Source organism: Macrobrachium nipponense, chromosome 1 (genome assembly GCF_015104395.2).
Source record: "Macrobrachium nipponense isolate FS-2020 chromosome 1, ASM1510439v2, whole genome shotgun sequence".
Classification (NCBI taxonomy): Eukaryota; Metazoa; Arthropoda; class Malacostraca; order Decapoda; family Palaemonidae; genus Macrobrachium; species Macrobrachium nipponense.
This window is the reverse complement of record NC_087200.1, coordinates 198,913,021-198,929,323: the sequence shown is the minus strand read 5'-3', so window position 1 is coordinate 198,929,323 and position 16,303 is coordinate 198,913,021. Positions and strand designations below refer to the sequence as shown.

The window sequence follows — 16,303 nt, the reverse complement described above, 5'->3', positions numbered from 1 at the left end:
TCCAGAATTTCCTCACCAAGAAGTGAGTCTTCCTATTGTAAAAGGACCGAAGGTTTGTATGCCGTGTCGGAACAAATGACAATTTGTCCAAAATTGCATTTTTCCTAACTATACAAACCTGAGGTCCTTTTACACATAGTCCCACCTCATGCCACCCCTCACTCTGCAGTTTTTGCTTGGGCCAAAAGCAAAAGTGATTTGTTTACCTCCCAGTCGCGCTTTGCGCGCGCCTGTCGGACAAGCAGTTAACTACCGAACCCCTTGTTCGAAAGCTTACGACCTATCCAGCTGCCGCTAGTTACCTTCCTATTGTAAAAGGACCTCAGGTTTGTATAGTTAGGAAAATGCAATTTTGGACAAATTGTCATATTTGTGTTATTATAAACCTTTTGTCTTGTTCACTAGTATTGACTGCTCCTTTGCTTTTATTTTATTTATTCGGGTCTTAATTGGTCTGGTTCTCCTTATCGCTTCTCTTCCTATGTTGCCATAGTTAGTGTTTTCTTCTACATTATATATCTTTACTGAATCCTCTTGATGTCTTCTTCAGTCAGTGTAGTGACACTTTCTTCGAGCCTCCTTCTCTTCTGGACGTTGGAGGTTTGCAAGTGTACAGGTATTCTGTTGCAGGTCACTCCACCCTCATCAGCAGTTCTTGAATAGACCTTAAGCCTCTTCCTATGGGCTAGTGAGTTCCTTTTATTTCAAATACTTCTTAGGGTCCTCCATGGGAGAAGCAGTTGGCTCTCTCGCTGGCTCTCCCACTTCTTTGGGAGTGGGAACCAAGACACTGTCCCCAGGGACCAGGGTCTTGGGAGCCTCTGGAGCTCGAACTAAGGTTTGTTCTCCAGCCTCTGCTCCCAAGGGTGCTGCTCGAGGGGCAGGGACCATGTCAGAGTCTTGTTTGCAAGCATCTCCGAATATATGACTGCCTAAGGGATGGCGTACATCCACAGTCAAGGATGGGGAGTCTTCTTGCCATGGCAGTGGCACGGGGCGAGAGCAGGGACCGAACCATGGCTCGGGCCCACCTGTGAAGACCAAGCTTGGCTCTTCTTCAGGGGCTAGGGTCAATATCACTGTTCCTGGGGACAAGGCATTTGGAGAAACTAAGAGGAGGTCCCCTGCACAGCCCTCTTCACACATGGTTTCGATCTTGAAGAGGGCTGGGGTGTGTTGTGAGGATGATGCATGGGCTCGCCAGGCTGCTAGCTGTGTTGCTGGTAGCCATGATGCTGCTGCAGCAAGGCGAGAACCTCTGCATTTTCATTGGAAGAGCTTCTCACTTAGGCAACCGTGCTATTCTAGACCCATATCCTTGTTGTCACTGCTGGTTAACACCAGGATGCAGCTCATTTCTTCTGACAGTGGTGCTGTTAGAAGGAATGTGAGCATCTGATCCTCCTCTCCTATTCCTTCTACTTCCTTGGGCTACACCGGGAGGGGTGAGGCAAATAGTAGGAAACCTTTTGGAGTGTTCTCCTCAGGATCCAGGGTGGGGGACTTATGTTCTTGGAGGGGTTATAGGGCCCAACCGGACATATGCCTGTGTCATTGAGGAAGGATCTTGGGAGTCTGGTGAGGTTCTCCCCCAGGGGAGAGTTGATCGGGAGGACTGGTCTCTTGAAGGGATTGAGGGCCCTTTGCCCAGAGACTCGGACACCCCTGAGATTCAGAGGACCTTTGCAAAGATCATAGCACTGATATGTCAGCATAGCTATCTCAGGGAAGCAACTATGGCCTCCTCTAATGGTGAACACTCCTCTTGCCTCGAAGCCTTTTGGGTACACAAGGGGGAATCCAGGGTCTCAATGGGGCTGCCGTAGTCGTCCTTGAAGGAAAATGTAGTGGACCAGGTGAGTGGTTTTGTTTCTGGACAAGAAAATTCTCTCAGGTCTAATTATTCAGACAAGTTGCATCCTCCTCCTCAACCTCACCAGAGGCACTTCTACACACCCTCAGAGAGAACTTTACCGACGAAGTAGGTGGACCCGGACCTGGTTCGCCTGGGTCCCAGTCTGTTACTGCAGCACCTGACAAGTGAGAGTGTATCTCTCGGTCAGCAGGAGGCTACCGCGATGGCAGCTCTTCAGTCAATCTCCTGGTTTGACCTTCCCCCGGGGCCATTGTCCCAGGGGAAGACTCGGCTTTCAGGAGACCGTGCCAGTCTGGTAGTAGGGCTATCTCCTACCTGCCCCACCAGATGGCAAACTTGTGGGCAAACCTAGTGCTCAAAAGACACAACGCTGTCCTCTCTCGAGTCATGAGGTCCTTTGGCTCTGAATCGGACTGTTCCTTGATTCCACCTCTCTCTTCAACAGAGAACAGTTGGATGATGCAGTAGACAAGCACAGGGATTACAACAAAGACTGGCTTGTCCACCAGGCAGTGGCGAATACCTCTGGCTCTTTGTGTTCCACTGCGGCTAGACCCTCAAGTCTAGCTAGCACCTCCTCAGCCCCGAAGACGACAAACTCTTCTAAGGTAACCCTAAGAACAATCCAGCCTTCTTCCTCTTCAAAGGGAGTGACATCATATCCCTTTCAGCCCTCCTTGCCTTCGGGAAAGGGGGCTTAAGGGTAAGAAGAAGAAAGGAAAACTAGGATTAGTGTTCCCCTCCAGCTGCTGCCGCTGGTGGGGGCTGACTGTTGAGCCATTGGGCAATATGGCAGCAACATGAAGCAGAGGCATGGGTTGTAGATGTCCTTGGAAGGGATATCCACTCCCCCTTTGAGTTTCTGCTACCATTCACCAACCACCCGGTCTGGCTACCATCATACGTAATAGGGTTGCTGATGCACCAGTGGAAGAAGTCGAGAAGATGCTGCTGAGCATGGACACTGTAGAAGTCGTGTTGGGCTGGTCCCCAGGATTCTACAGCTGGGTATAGACTGGTCATGGACCTTTCTTCCCTGAACCGATTCATTTGCCAGACTTGGTTCAAGATGGAGACAACATGAACAGAGCTTGCCTCTATCAGGGAGAACGACTTCATGCTTACGTTGGACTTGAAGGATGCATATTTCCAGATTCCCATCCAAAAGTCCTTCTGAAATACCTCCGCTTCATCCTCGGAGAGACTGTCTCCTAATTCAGGGCACTCTGTTTCGGGCTCTTGACAGCACCCCAGGTGTTCACGAGAGTGTTCCACCTGGTCTCTGCCTGGGCACATTGGCACAGGATACATTTACTGAGGTGTCCTGGCGAGCTCGCAGTTGCCACAGGGCAGGGATTGACTCCTCGAGTTTTGTAGTGACTAGGGATCCTGATAAATCATGAGAAGTAGGATTTCAAGTCCAAGCAGAGGACATTGTACCTGGGCATGCTGATAGACATGGTAGCAGCAAGAGTCTTCCCCTTGGACTCTCATGTTAGCAGGTTTAGGGAGGCAGTGAGGCAGTTCCTCTCACGACAGTATCAGCCTGCTCAGCTCTGGCAGGTCAGGATAGGTCAACTGTCATCCTTGGAGAAGTTGGTCCCTCAAGGGTGGCTTCACCTTTGGTCTCTCCAGCGGAGACTGAGGGAGTGCTGGTCTCAGTCCTGCAACCATTAGTCTTTTCTCATCCCCCTCTCGCAAGAGGTGAGAGAAGACTTGGACTGGTGGCTTGATGAAAGGAACCTCATAATAGGAGTGGAACTCGCCACTGCCCTTCCAGACATGCTTCTGTTTGCGGATGTATCGGCCAAGGGATGGGGTGCACACCTGGAGGAGTTGCTGACTGCAGGGGTGTGGGACCCTCAAGACAAGCACCTTCACATCAACGTCTATTAACTCAAGGCAGCCTTCCTGGATCTTCACCAGTTTCAGTAATGTATGATTGGACACTGTGGGATACATCAACAAGCAAGGAGGACTCACCTCTCTCAAGTTTCATCAGCTGACAGTACAGGTGTATGAGTGGGCAATAGCACACTTAATAGAACTGTCAGCCAGATACATTCCAGGCAAGAGGAATGTGGTAGAAGACAAGCTCAGCTGCCAGGATCAGGGGTAGGGACAGAGTGGTCCCTTCACCAAGACATGGCGGAAGGTTTTCCAGCCTATGGGGGTGTCCAGTTGTAGACTTGTTCGCTACCCAGTTCAGCAGGAAGCTAGAGACCTCCTGCTCCATTGTTCTGGACCCATTGGCCGTTGATGAGGATGCATTCCAACATCCATGGGACAACCTCAAAGCATATGCCTTTCTCCTGTTCTGCCTGATTCAAGCAGTGACTGGCAGGGCACTGATCACTCCAAATCTTTGGATGATTCTGGTGGCAAGGCTGTTTGGCTCTTCTCTCCAAGGCACTGAGAGAGATTCTCCCATGGCAGAACCAGCTGTGCCAGCCACACATCGAACGGTACCACCAAGCAGTGTTGTCCATGTGTCTTCACAGCTGGAGGTTATCCACCATCTCTTGCAAGCAAGAGGCTTTTCTTGCCGAGCAGCAACAGAAATGGCAGGATACCTCGGACAGTCTTGTGCAGCGGTATACCAGGGAAAGTGGGCCGTCTTCTGGGGTTGGTGTCGTAGAGGGGGTATCTCTCCGGCCAGAGCCACCCTTCAGCAGGTCATGGGTTCCCTCGTCTTATTTCACCGAGAGAAGTGCCTTTATGTCTCAGTTGTAAAAGGCTACAGGGCTGCCCCCAGGCCCTAGTCTTGAAGTTGAAGGGTAATGATATCTCATCCTCCTTGGAGATATTACTCATAAGGAGCTTTGAGAGGTCTTGCCCATCTAGGGATCTCAGGCCTCCTGAGTGGGACATGACTCTTGTGTTACAGAGCCTGTCTCGTGCCCCTTATGAACCCCTTCAAGAGTCCTCAGAAAGGGATCTGACCCTCAAGACTGTCTTTCTGTCAGCCCTGGCATCAACGAAAAGAGTTGGATAACTGCATGATCGTTCTTTTTATGTAAAACACTCAAGGGGATTGGGATCGGTTATGCTCGATTTCCTCCCTAACTTTGTAGCAAAGACTCAGAATTCATCAGTCCCTGATGCTAGATTTGAGTCCTTCACCATCCCCTCCCTCAGTGACTTTGTGGATGATGATCCAGTCGAGATGCTTCTTTGTCCCATTAGAGCACTATGGTGCTACCAGAAGAGGACATGATGTCTCTGGCCTGAGTGTCGATGACTCTTCGTTAGCACCAGAAGTTCCAAAAAGAAGTGTCCAAGAGCACTGTATCTTTCTATCTTTGTGAGAAAATCAAGAAGGTATACATACCCTGCTGCTGGCGACCACACCAGTACACTTTGTCCGAGAGCTCACGAGGTCAGGGGCATTGCCCCGTCCCTTGCATTCCGTAAGAACTTGTTGGTTATAACATATACAAAGGCTTCTATCTTCCTGTCACTACTGTGCATTAGATCATCAAGTTGTAGAATGATGTCATTGCTGGATTATTTTCACAAATGTATTGTCAACATATCTGCATTATATAGTGAGTGTGTCCAACCCACTGAAGACTTCATCCGTGATGCAGGCCATAATGAAATTTAGTGTCGCCTCCAGGATATTAGTAGAGGAGTTAGTTGGTTTTCAAACTTGTTTTTCATAATTTATTTGATGATCCTGTTGTTGAGCATGTATGAATATGGAAACCCCATCTAGTGAAACTTTGATGACCATTTTTTGTCATTGCAGATCAGCTTTGGAAACTTGGCAGAAGAGATGATGCTGCAGGAGGAAGGAATGAAAGGCATGACAGTATGTGCCAGTGTTTTAGTCAGTTAATAGGTTCGTTTGGGGATCTGGCTAATTACGAAGTGTAGTGGATTCCTCCACCTTTTGGGTTTTCATATACTCTAAGTAACATTAGTAACCTCAAAGTGGAAACCAGAAGGATGGCTTCCTAGACCTGGCAAGCATCCCCTTCTCAAAAGATCAGGTAGAATTATTGAACATATGCGTGAATTGATGTCCCCTTTGTAAGTCATCTCAGTGCCTGAAATGATTTTAGCAGGGGTTTACAGGCTACTGAAGAGCAAGAGTCCTTGATGGCAAGGCTGGCTGAATCTAAGTAGATTTGAGCTTGAAGTCTTTGAAGTCTTATTTGGCAACATTCTCATCTTGAGAGGTAGAGTAGGACCCCTTGATACCACCCTTCCTGCAGTTCTTATCCTCAGTGAGTTGAGAGGATAATTTATTACTAGAGTCTTGGGGTGATAACGCATCAGTGTGACCACAAAGTTTTATTCCAGACTGAATGTAACTATTCACCAGGCTAATAAGATTCCCAATTGTCCCTTCTTGGAAAGAAAGGATTACTTGTTTATGATGCATGTCTCACTCTCACTCCTGCTTGTGGTGAAATTCAAGATCTCCAGTGAGGTGGACAGATAAGCTTATTGTTGGGATTGACAGCAAACTTCCCAAGATAGCAGAGGATTTTGACCTCAATTATTTGTATGGCAACATGAAGACCCATATGACTGGAGAATCCACTATATCTAGTAATTAAACAGATCTTCAAGCCTACCTATCACTTTGCACAGTAATGGCACATATGATGCCAGTCATTACCTTCCACTATAGCATTGCCTGATTTTGAAGTTGATTTGTAATAACACATCCAAGGGCATCATAGCCTCACTGTATGTGAAGTCCCTCTACTCAAATGTGGTTGTTGAAAGGAGCAGGTACACCCTGAACAAAGTGCATGATGATGACCCCACTCTTTCTGCAACATCCTGAAGAACCCCTATCAGATGCCAAAGAGGAAAGTTATACTAGCAAATTGATGGCATTGCCTTGGGGGCCTTCATTTAGGGGTGCTCATTGGAAACTTCTTCATCGGATGCCTCCGAAGAGGAAGCCTCAGTGAGGTGGATACCCCAAATGTATATAGTAGTCAGGTACATATGTTGAAAGTTCATTTGTGAAGATATCAGATGATGAAGCCTTTCTGTGTCTCACTGATGCCTTTGAAGAGAAGTCAGATAGTGAATACTGATGACCAGCTTCCCATTTTTGACATTAGCCTAGTGAAGAGTATTGGTATCAGGATACAAACTTACCTCATGATATGTATAAGCCACAAACTCAGGAACTACTACAATACTAGGTAGTGCTACTCAGGTTACATTGAGTCAACCACCAGTGCTTTAACCTACTATGTCCTCTGCTGTAGTAGTAGTTAAGCAACTACACTGAGGGAACTCTACAGAGTTGCTCAACAGCTTGTGGATGATAGCTTATCAATCACCGGTGGTTTCTGGTGATAGAAGTTCACTTTCGACGTGGTTCGGAAATCACGTAAAGCCGTTGGTCCCATTGCTGAATAACCACTGGTTCCATACAACGTAAAAACACATTACAAACAATACAAACAAACAATCACTGGTAGGAGGGTCATCAGAAAATCTTCTTAAAAAGATTGAAGTAATCATGACAATGAGGTGAACAGCGAGAGCAATCCCTAGAAAACAGACAAAAGTGTTTTGAAAATTTTCTCCAACACCATTCATTTGCTGTCAACACAACAGTGAAAACTGTTGTATGAAGTGCCATCGTTCTAAGAAGATGAAATATCTACTCCCAAGAAAAAAAATCCGTTGACCAGCTGAACTCAGTCTGACCAATTTGATATAAGACACTTGCCAAAGTGAGGACTTTTGGCTGCACAAAGCTGTGCACATACGTATGGTATTGTGATGAGTATTTTTCTGGTGAGGTACTTTACCTACCCTCTAAACTTAACCATTACAAGGTACCCGTGGGACTAACAAGGACAATGCCTCACAAGAGAGACTTGTTGCTGAGACTAAGATTATAGACAGACATCACTGGTTGCTTCTCTACTAGAAGCTCTTTGCTTTAAAGAATAGACCACCAATACAAAGAAGTAATTCCCCCCCCCCTCACCACGCAGCCCAATATCAAAGGGATCCTTGTAGTGTTCCTGGGATTCATGCTTAGGGCCCTTTCCATTGTCCTGTGGCCCTCAGCTAGCATTTTGGTCTTCTCACATAATTTTGTTTATTTCTTCTTTGAAGATAATTTCAAAATAGCTGTTGAAAAAAAATACATATTACATAACACATACATATTACAGTATATATATATATATATATATATATATAGTATATATACATATATATATCACATACATATATCATTATATTAATATATATATATATATATATCTATATATATATATAATATATATATTATATATATATATATATATATATATATATATATACTTATATATATATTATAGACAACAACACATATATATAAATATAAACACATACATATATACATTGTTATGAGATATATATATATAGATATATATATATATATATATATATATATATAATATATATATATATATATATATATAAAACATATATATATATTATAGACATACACACATATATGTATGTGTGAATGTGTACACTTCTCTTGTCAGTTATAAAACTGAATATTCAGGATGCATAAGTAGACTCAGAATAAATCAACTAAAATTTGAAATGAAAGGGACTCACTTTGACTCACTTTGGCAAGAGACCAAAGCTCAATTGGTTATAAATTTTTTTTATATATTTATTCAATATGGGATTACAGTAGTCTGCTACATATATATATGCACATATATAATAGTATGGGATTACAAGACAACTCAATTTGTCGGCAAGATACTACGTATAGTAGTTAAAGCAAGATACTACTTACAGCAGTTAAAAGAAATATATATTGAATATATAGTCACAGTATAAACAACATTTCTAGTGAGTAGCAAAATAGAGAAGAATACTTATTAAATTCTATTCTAACTTGTTCATTTAAGGTCTGAGGAATATTCTGTTGATATCATCTATCTAATATAGTTCTTATAATTTTCTGTAGTTTACAGAATGTATCTTAACTTTCACTAGTATATTTTGGAAATGAATTTGAAAATTAAAATTGCGCTCAAGGTACCAAAATACATTCTGAACCACATATACAAATTAAACTGGTGTCTAACATGGATCAAAGTAGTTTAAAAGTCTCTCCTTTGAATTTTTTTTTTATTTTTCATATAGGTAGGGCTTAAAGTAGCTGAAGTTCCTGTAGACAGATTTGTTGGATACAGCCCGAAAAAGCTCTTCTGAGTGTGGTGATCTCTGGAAATTTACATTTTCTGGCAAACAAAGCGACGTCTGTGATGACAAGGCAGAGCAGTTCCGTAGTATTCAGAAAATCCATGAATAGCCATGCAGGTTCCTGCCGGTATAGAGTCCTGGTCATATGTCCGAGGTTGATTTTTACTCCAAAGGAAGCTAGGTACTGGAATTCCATCAATCCATTCCCATTTTCCTTCATCATCTTTCCTGCCTCCAACCCACAATGTCCAGCGTTCTCCTGAGGGTGAAGAGAAGAGAAGAGAAGGTCAATATATAGGCTTTCTGTCAAGATAATAGTAATCATGTAAATAAAATTATTTTGTTGATAATCGGGGATTGCCTTCATATAAAATGGGGTTGTGATGTGTTGAAATAACTACTTTTCGATTACCGTACATAGTGCTGTAGTTTATGGACTTGCCTTCCATTGATTTAGTTTACTAACGTGCATAAGTAATTTAGATTGTTGTTTGTTTAGGGTAAGTATTTTAAGTAACTTGAGCTGCTTTCATGGACTTTTCCATGTAAAAATCTTAGGCTTAATTGACTTTGGTTTTGTAATGTGATTTGACTAGAACTCACAAAATTTTTGATGTTATTAACATTTAAAGAAAATCGTAAAACACATAAGCAACTTTTGCGGACTTACTAGAGCCAGTTTCTCCAAGTTGATAATTGAAGTGTTTCCTTCCCTTAATGACAGCTGAATCCATGACTAGTTCTAGACCACGGGACCTGTCAAGGAGAAAAAATATTAAAGAACTAGTTAAAAAGTTGGAATATTGTGAATGATGTAATGTGTAATTTTTGGATACTGAGAGATGATCAGTGTTTATTAAAGCCTTTTTGTGACCTGTTTGCCTCAAATGTGTCTGGGATGATAAGTTTAATGGTTTTCCTGCTTGATTTATCACAGGTATTGCCACTTTTAGTTGAAGTCTGTGGATGCCAAAGGATTCTCCTAATTTATGGCTACGCATATTATAATTCTTTCTTTGGAGGATTTGAAGTCAATGTTTGTTCCAATGCTATATACTTACCTCCAACTACTTTAATAGAAGAATCCTGGATGTCAATCCGGTGCTGACCAGAAAAATCCAGTTACCCCTCCCACACCTAGCCATGTACATGCCCCGAGGGTCAGGGCTACGCGAGCAACGACCTCTGACCTCAGTGCTTTCCTGGTCACTGACCCTTCTACACACGTCAGCTTGCGTCCGTGTACCGGCCTGATTCCCTTGGTGTGTTTCCCTTGTGTGTGAGAGTCTTCTCTCCCCCAAATGTGTGTGTGTGCTTTGTGCCTTCTCTCAAGGAGTCTGACACTCCTCAGCACCGCTGTCCAGGCCCTTCAGAGGGTAAGTCGTGTGGGGCTTTCTTGTCTTCTAAGAAGATTGACCCCCACTTTTTGTGTAACTCATGTTGTGGTGGCCCCTGCTCACCAGAGTCCATGTGTCCAGAATATGTATCCTGGCCTCCCTTCCAGTGGAAGTTGGCCCCTTTTCCAAGAGGAAGAAGAAGGGCAGGTCTCCCTTGAAAAAGTCACGCTTGGAGGAGCCCTTGTTGACTAGACCTGCCCCATAACCAGTTTCTCTGCTAAAGGCTTCCCCTGTTCCCTCCCAGCGACCTAGGTGAGTTCGTTGCCAGGCCTCTGCCCATTTGCAGAGCCTGATGAGTCCGTGTCTCCTATACAGGTTGTGCCGCCCAGGGACGATGGCTTCCTGCACAAAGTGTGGTCCTGCTTCAACCTTCAGGGGTCTTCGCGGCTGAGGTGTTAGCATTGGCTCTCCGCTCGGTGTATGCAGCTCACCCCACTCCAGGGAGCGTGGCTGTCCCTGCTCCGGGGAGCATGGCTCTCCCCGCTCCAGGGAGTACGGCTCACTCCGTGCTGGGGAACCCAGCTCTCTCTGCGCCGGGGCCCACGGCTCACCCCTCGTCAGTGAGCGTGGCCACGGAGCTGAGTGCTACGTCCACTTCAGTCAGGTTATCTTCCACCTTTTCTGCGCTCCCCTTCACCTCCCCCAAGGAGTTAGCCTGCCACAGGAGGCAGCGAGAGCTGACAGGGTCGTCGGAGTTTCTGTCCCGGTCCTGGTCTGGTAACCCCCAAACCCCTTTCAGATCTCCTCTCAGGGAGGATGATTTTCAGGATTGGGAGATGTCCTGCTCTTCCCTGGAGGTCGAGCTGAGGGCTGGGACGCTCCCCAAGGTGAAGCCCCCCCCCCCCCCCCCAGGTGCTGTTGCCCCCGACCAGGCCAAGACTTTCGAAACCCTCTCCCCCGACCAAGAGCAAGAGAGACCCCCCACTCCCAAGTATTACTCCTTCCCTGGGAGTCCACTGACTCTGATAGGTCCTCCCGTATGGGGAGGTGGAGAGCGAAGTGAAGGCGCTCATGCCGGGCAGGCTCCATTCCTTGACATTCCTCCCCCTTCTTCCGCCTAGTGGAGGAGGTGGAGCCGTTCGGCCTCTCCTGTTGAAGTTGTGGGGGAGGGGCAAGCCCGGACTAGTGGGTGTCCCATGATGGCCCTGCTACTTCGGTCTGAGGCTCCCTGTCTAGAGGAGCTCCCATCCCCCCTGGCAGCCCCTGGTTGGAGCCACCCTGCTTCACCAGCTTTTTCCCCCCTCCATTCATCCAGGGGCCCCCCTGGCCATCTGGAGGATGATAACGAGGCGTTCGTCCAGGACGCTCTCCAGAGTGCCTTGAAAGGGCAGGGCGCCACGGGAAGGCCGCCCTCTGACAGGGGTACCAGGAACACGGTCCTTCCAGCCCAGGGACCCCAGTCAGGGGGAAGCTTTACGGTCAGGATTCTGGACTTTGCTGGAGAAAGAGGAGCCTTCCAGCAGGTGGGGCGGAACACATCCCCCGGGTTCTTCAGTTGCCTCCTCCTGGTGGAGAAGTCCTCGGGGGATGGAGGCTGGTCATATGCCTGTCGATTCTGAACACATTCATCCGCAAGACCCCCTTCAAAATGGAGACCCCGAGGATGGTCTTGAAGGCCCTGAGGGAAGGGGACTTCATGTTGTCCCTGGACCTAAAGGACACATACTTGAAGATCCCGGTGCACCCATCCATCAGGAGGTACTTACGCATCAGGACCCTCTGCTTCGGTCTGTCCACAGTGCTGCAGGTGTTCACCAGACTGTTCTCCCTTGTGTCCTCCTGGGCTCACAGGAGGGGGATCTGTCTCCTGCAGTGCCTGGATGATTGATTGTTGCTTTCCTCCCCAAGGGAGGCCTTAGAGAAGCAGAGGGACGAACTCCTGGCCCTCTGCTCGAGGCTAGGCATAGTCCTGAATTGGGAGAAATCCCATTTGGTCCCAACCACCAGGATGGCGTACATGGGGATGGATCTGGACACGAGCGGCCAGGGCCTTCCCCTCCGAGGACAGACTAGCCAACTGCGGAGGATAGCTTGTCCTTTCTTGCAGGACTCTCCCCTCCCAGCGAGGGAGTGGCAGAGACTCCTGGGTCATCTAGTCTCCCTGGAGAACCTGGTCCCCTAAGGTAGGCTGAAGTTGAGGCCTGTCCACTGGAACCTGAAGGAAGACTGGTCCCAAAGGAAGATCCTTTTTAGAAGCTCATTCTCCCCTCGCAGGACAACAGGGAGGCCCTCTGGTGGTGGTTGGACCGGTCAAACACCCTCTGAGGGGTTCCCCTCTCGGACCTCTCTCTGGAGATGCTCCTGTTCACGGAGGCATCGAAGGAGGGATGGGGGGACCACCTACTGTCCGAGACGAGGGAAGGGGTCTGATTGGAGCAGGAGAGGCAGCTCCACATCAACTCCAATCCAGAGGGCACAGAATCAGGAACCAGGTGATAGCTCTGATGTGTGACAATGCCACGGTGGTGGCCTATGCTGAGAAGCAGGGTGGACTAAAGTCCCATTACCTGTGCGATCTCACAGAGTCTATCCAGGGGTTGGCTGCAAGCATAGGCATGACCCTGACAGCAAGGTTCATTCCAGGTGAGAGGAACGTGATCACAGATGGGCTAAGCAGGCAGGGATAGGTGAAAGGGTCAGAATGGTCCCTTCACCTCGAGGTAGCGGCAGAGCTAAACTGGATGTGGGGCTCCCCCTCCCTGGACCTGTTTACGACAAGGCTAAACGCAATGCTCCCAGTATTCTGCTCCCTGGTGCCCGACCCAGCAGCGGCCTGGGAGGACGCGTTCCAGTACCCGTGGGATGGGCTGGACGTGTACACATTCCCACCCTACGGGGTATTAATACAAGTTCTGAACCGACTGAGAAAGTCAAGAGGTGCTCAAATGACATTGGTGGCCGGACAGAGAGTGGTTCTCAGATCTCCAGGCCCTAACGGTGCAGGGTCCTTGGAGGTTGCCCCTCAGGCTGTTCCTGAGATCTCCAGGCCCTATCCTTTCACGGGTGGAGACTATCAACCGGTTGTTAAGTAGGAGGGCTACTCTCAGAGAGTGTCCTCACAGATGTTGGGGTATCTGAGGAAGTCATCCGCAGCCATCTACTAGGCAAAATGGTTGGTGTTCAGGGTCTGGTGCAGAGAGAGGGGTCTCAAGCCTCTGCAGGCCAAGATTCCCCACATAGCAGACTTCCTGGTACACCTGAGACTGGACAAAGGCCTCTCGATAGCAGCCGTGAAGGGAGTTAGGGCCGCCCTGGGCCAGGTCTTCCTCCTGAAAGGGTTGGATTTGTGGAATTCCAGGCACCTGTCAATGCTAATCAGGAGCTTCAAGCAGCCTTGCCCCCCCAGTGCCTTGAAGGCACCACAGTGGGACGTCGCAAGGGTGCTGGATGCCCTGAGGAAGCTCCCTTTCGAACCCCTCAAGGATCTTGGACAGGGAGCTGATGCTGAAGACGGTCTTCCTTCTGGCATTGGCTTCCACCAAGAGGGTGGGAGAACTTCATGGCCTTTCCTACTTGGTTTCCCACTCGAAGGGGTGGAAAGAGCTCATCTTTCTGTATGTACCCTCCTTTGTGGCTAAGACACAGAACCCCTCAATCGTGGATGACAGGTTTGTGGAGTTCTCAATCCCCACCATCGCCAGATCAGACAATCCTCGGGATCTGTTCTTGTGTCTGGACCACCCAGCCATTAGGAACCTGTTCGTGTCTAATGGCCGGGAGAAGAAGGCAGTCTCTAAGAAAACCCTCTCCTTCTGGCTAAGAGAAACGATCGGGAGAGCCTACGAAGGAGCGGGTATTCCTCTCCCGAAGAGGGCCAGGCCTCACGACATCACGGGCACTGGGGCCTCCCTGACCTTCTCTAAGAACCTAGCAGTCAGCCAGATCCTAAGGGCCGGAGTGTGGAACAGGCAATCCACTTTTACGGCACACTACCTGGACTGCACCCACAAATCACTCTATTTGTTTGAAATTGGTCCGGTGGTGGCGGGCCAACAGCAGATCTAGGCCTCCACCGGGCAAGGGACTCTAGAGGTATGAGTGGTGGTATGAATGTTTGTTCCTCCTTATACTAGCCCCTCCATCCCCCTTCCTTATCCTCTCCCTTGGCCTCAGGGGAGCTTTTTTGGGACCCTACGAACCTGAAGGTAAGGCGGGGGGATTTATGTGGTAATTAGAAGTACAAACCATTGTCTTGTAGCAGTCGCTATTCCAAGTTACCCTTCCATTTCAGCCAGCGCCCTTGGCGGACCCTTTCCCAGCCCCTCGCCTCTCTTCGAGCAGGGCTGGGTCCTCTACGGGTACGCTCCTGGACCAACCTCAGGGGCCAGTTCTCCCCTAAGCTACTCCCTCCTCATAAAGGATAGGTCTCCTATTAAAGTAGTTCGAGGTAAGTATACGGTGTCTGAACAAATCACAAATTCTTGGTACGTAATTTGTATTTTTCCTAGCTATACCTACCTCAAACTATTTAGGTTTCAGGCCCTCCCTACCATCCTTAGTACCTTAGGGCAACCAAGTTGAGTGAAAGCACTGAGGTTGGAGATCGTGGGTCGCGTAACCTTGACCCTCGGTGCATGTACCTGGCTAGGTGTGGAAGTGGTAACCAGATTTTTCTGGTCGGTACTGGATTGACATCCAGGATTCTTCTATTAAAGTAGTTTGAGGTAAGCATAGCTAGGATAAACATAAATTACCAAGAATTTATGATTTTCTCAACAAGCTCATAAGTAGCGTAAGTGAGCAAGAATTTTCTCATACAAGTGAATATTTTTGGGTGGGTGGGTGCCATCCTGATAGCCTTAATGTAGACAAACATTTAACAGAATTATTCTTACATAGAAACCAACATATGGCTGATGTTACAAATACCAGTAGGGAATAGTCATAGATCCTGTGGATGCTTCAAGTCCAGTTCTAGTGAAAATTTGTCTCTATGGTCTCATCCTTGGTTCAGTAAAATTGTAAATCTTGCAATGATAAGTTTTGGAGATCTCTTTAAGTAATCAATTTTAAAAGATTTCCAAGCAGAATGAGAACAGAATGTCATCTAAGTACTTTTGTCAGCTCTGAAGACTTATCAGTCTTTTATCTCTATTTAATTACATTATGTCATAGAAAATTTGTCAAATTCAAAATATATTAATTTAGCACTTTAGTTCTGAAAAGTCTGAATAGTTCTGCAAAGTCCAAACCAACTCCATAGACAGTGGCTTATAAAAAAGTTTTTAAAAGTAAGAGTTAACATCATGACAAGTGATCAGCCTCAGTATTACTGTTGAAGACTTCTAGAATGAATGCTACTCACAAGATCGTATTAGAAATCTCACATCACTGGATAAATTTTCATCTTCACAAGAGTATCTTATCAATTATATCAATGACATTTTCTGGCTTTGAAAGAAAGCTGGTTAATATACAGTAAAATGCTTTCATGGCTGTCCAAGTAAGGATTTTGACAAAGGAAAAATCTGTATTGCAATACACCCCCTGAACACCTGAACTAGCCCGTGGTCACTTACCAGCCCGAACCTATCATTATTAAAAATTTACCAAATCTTTGGTTAAAATAAAACGATCAGTGTTGCCAATCTCCTGGCAAACACCCTCGTTACCTAGTTACCAGCCCAACCGCTAGTAGCCCTGCCTCACGGGCCGGTCACACCTGCCCTCTCACGTCAATCACTTATCGTTCGCGGTGGAGTACAGATGTATCCACAGCGAACTCCTATTTGTCTTGCCCGGCCTTCATTTGCACCTTTGATTTGATGAATTTGGTGACGAATTACGCATCCCTTTGGGATTACGGTTGGATTGCTCTTAATACCTTGTCATT

General features: G+C 46.9%; 3 protein-coding genes across 7 annotated transcripts in view; 1 reads left to right on the top strand and 2 right to left on the bottom strand.

Moving 5' to 3' along the window:
- Positions 1 to 16,303, bottom strand: part of LOC135220010 (uncharacterized) — a 397,255-nt gene that overhangs the window by 220,572 nt on the left and 160,380 nt on the right. The window lies entirely within an intron of this gene.
- Positions 1 to 16,303, top strand: part of LOC135219054 (uncharacterized) — a 113,915-nt gene that overhangs the window by 16,397 nt on the left and 81,215 nt on the right. The window lies entirely within an intron of this gene.
- Positions 8,507 to 16,303, bottom strand: part of LOC135220228 (uncharacterized) — a 51,250-nt gene continuing 43,453 nt past the window's right edge. Inside the window, exons 5-6 of the mRNA XM_064257498.1 lie at positions 9,744 to 9,829; positions 8,507 to 9,332 (exon numbers count right to left, since the gene is read on the bottom strand). Coding sequence (XP_064113568.1) covers positions 9,103 to 9,332; positions 9,744 to 9,829 — 316 coding nt within the window. The 3' untranslated portion in view covers positions 8,507 to 9,102. The remainder of the gene's footprint in view (positions 9,333 to 9,743; positions 9,830 to 16,303) is intronic.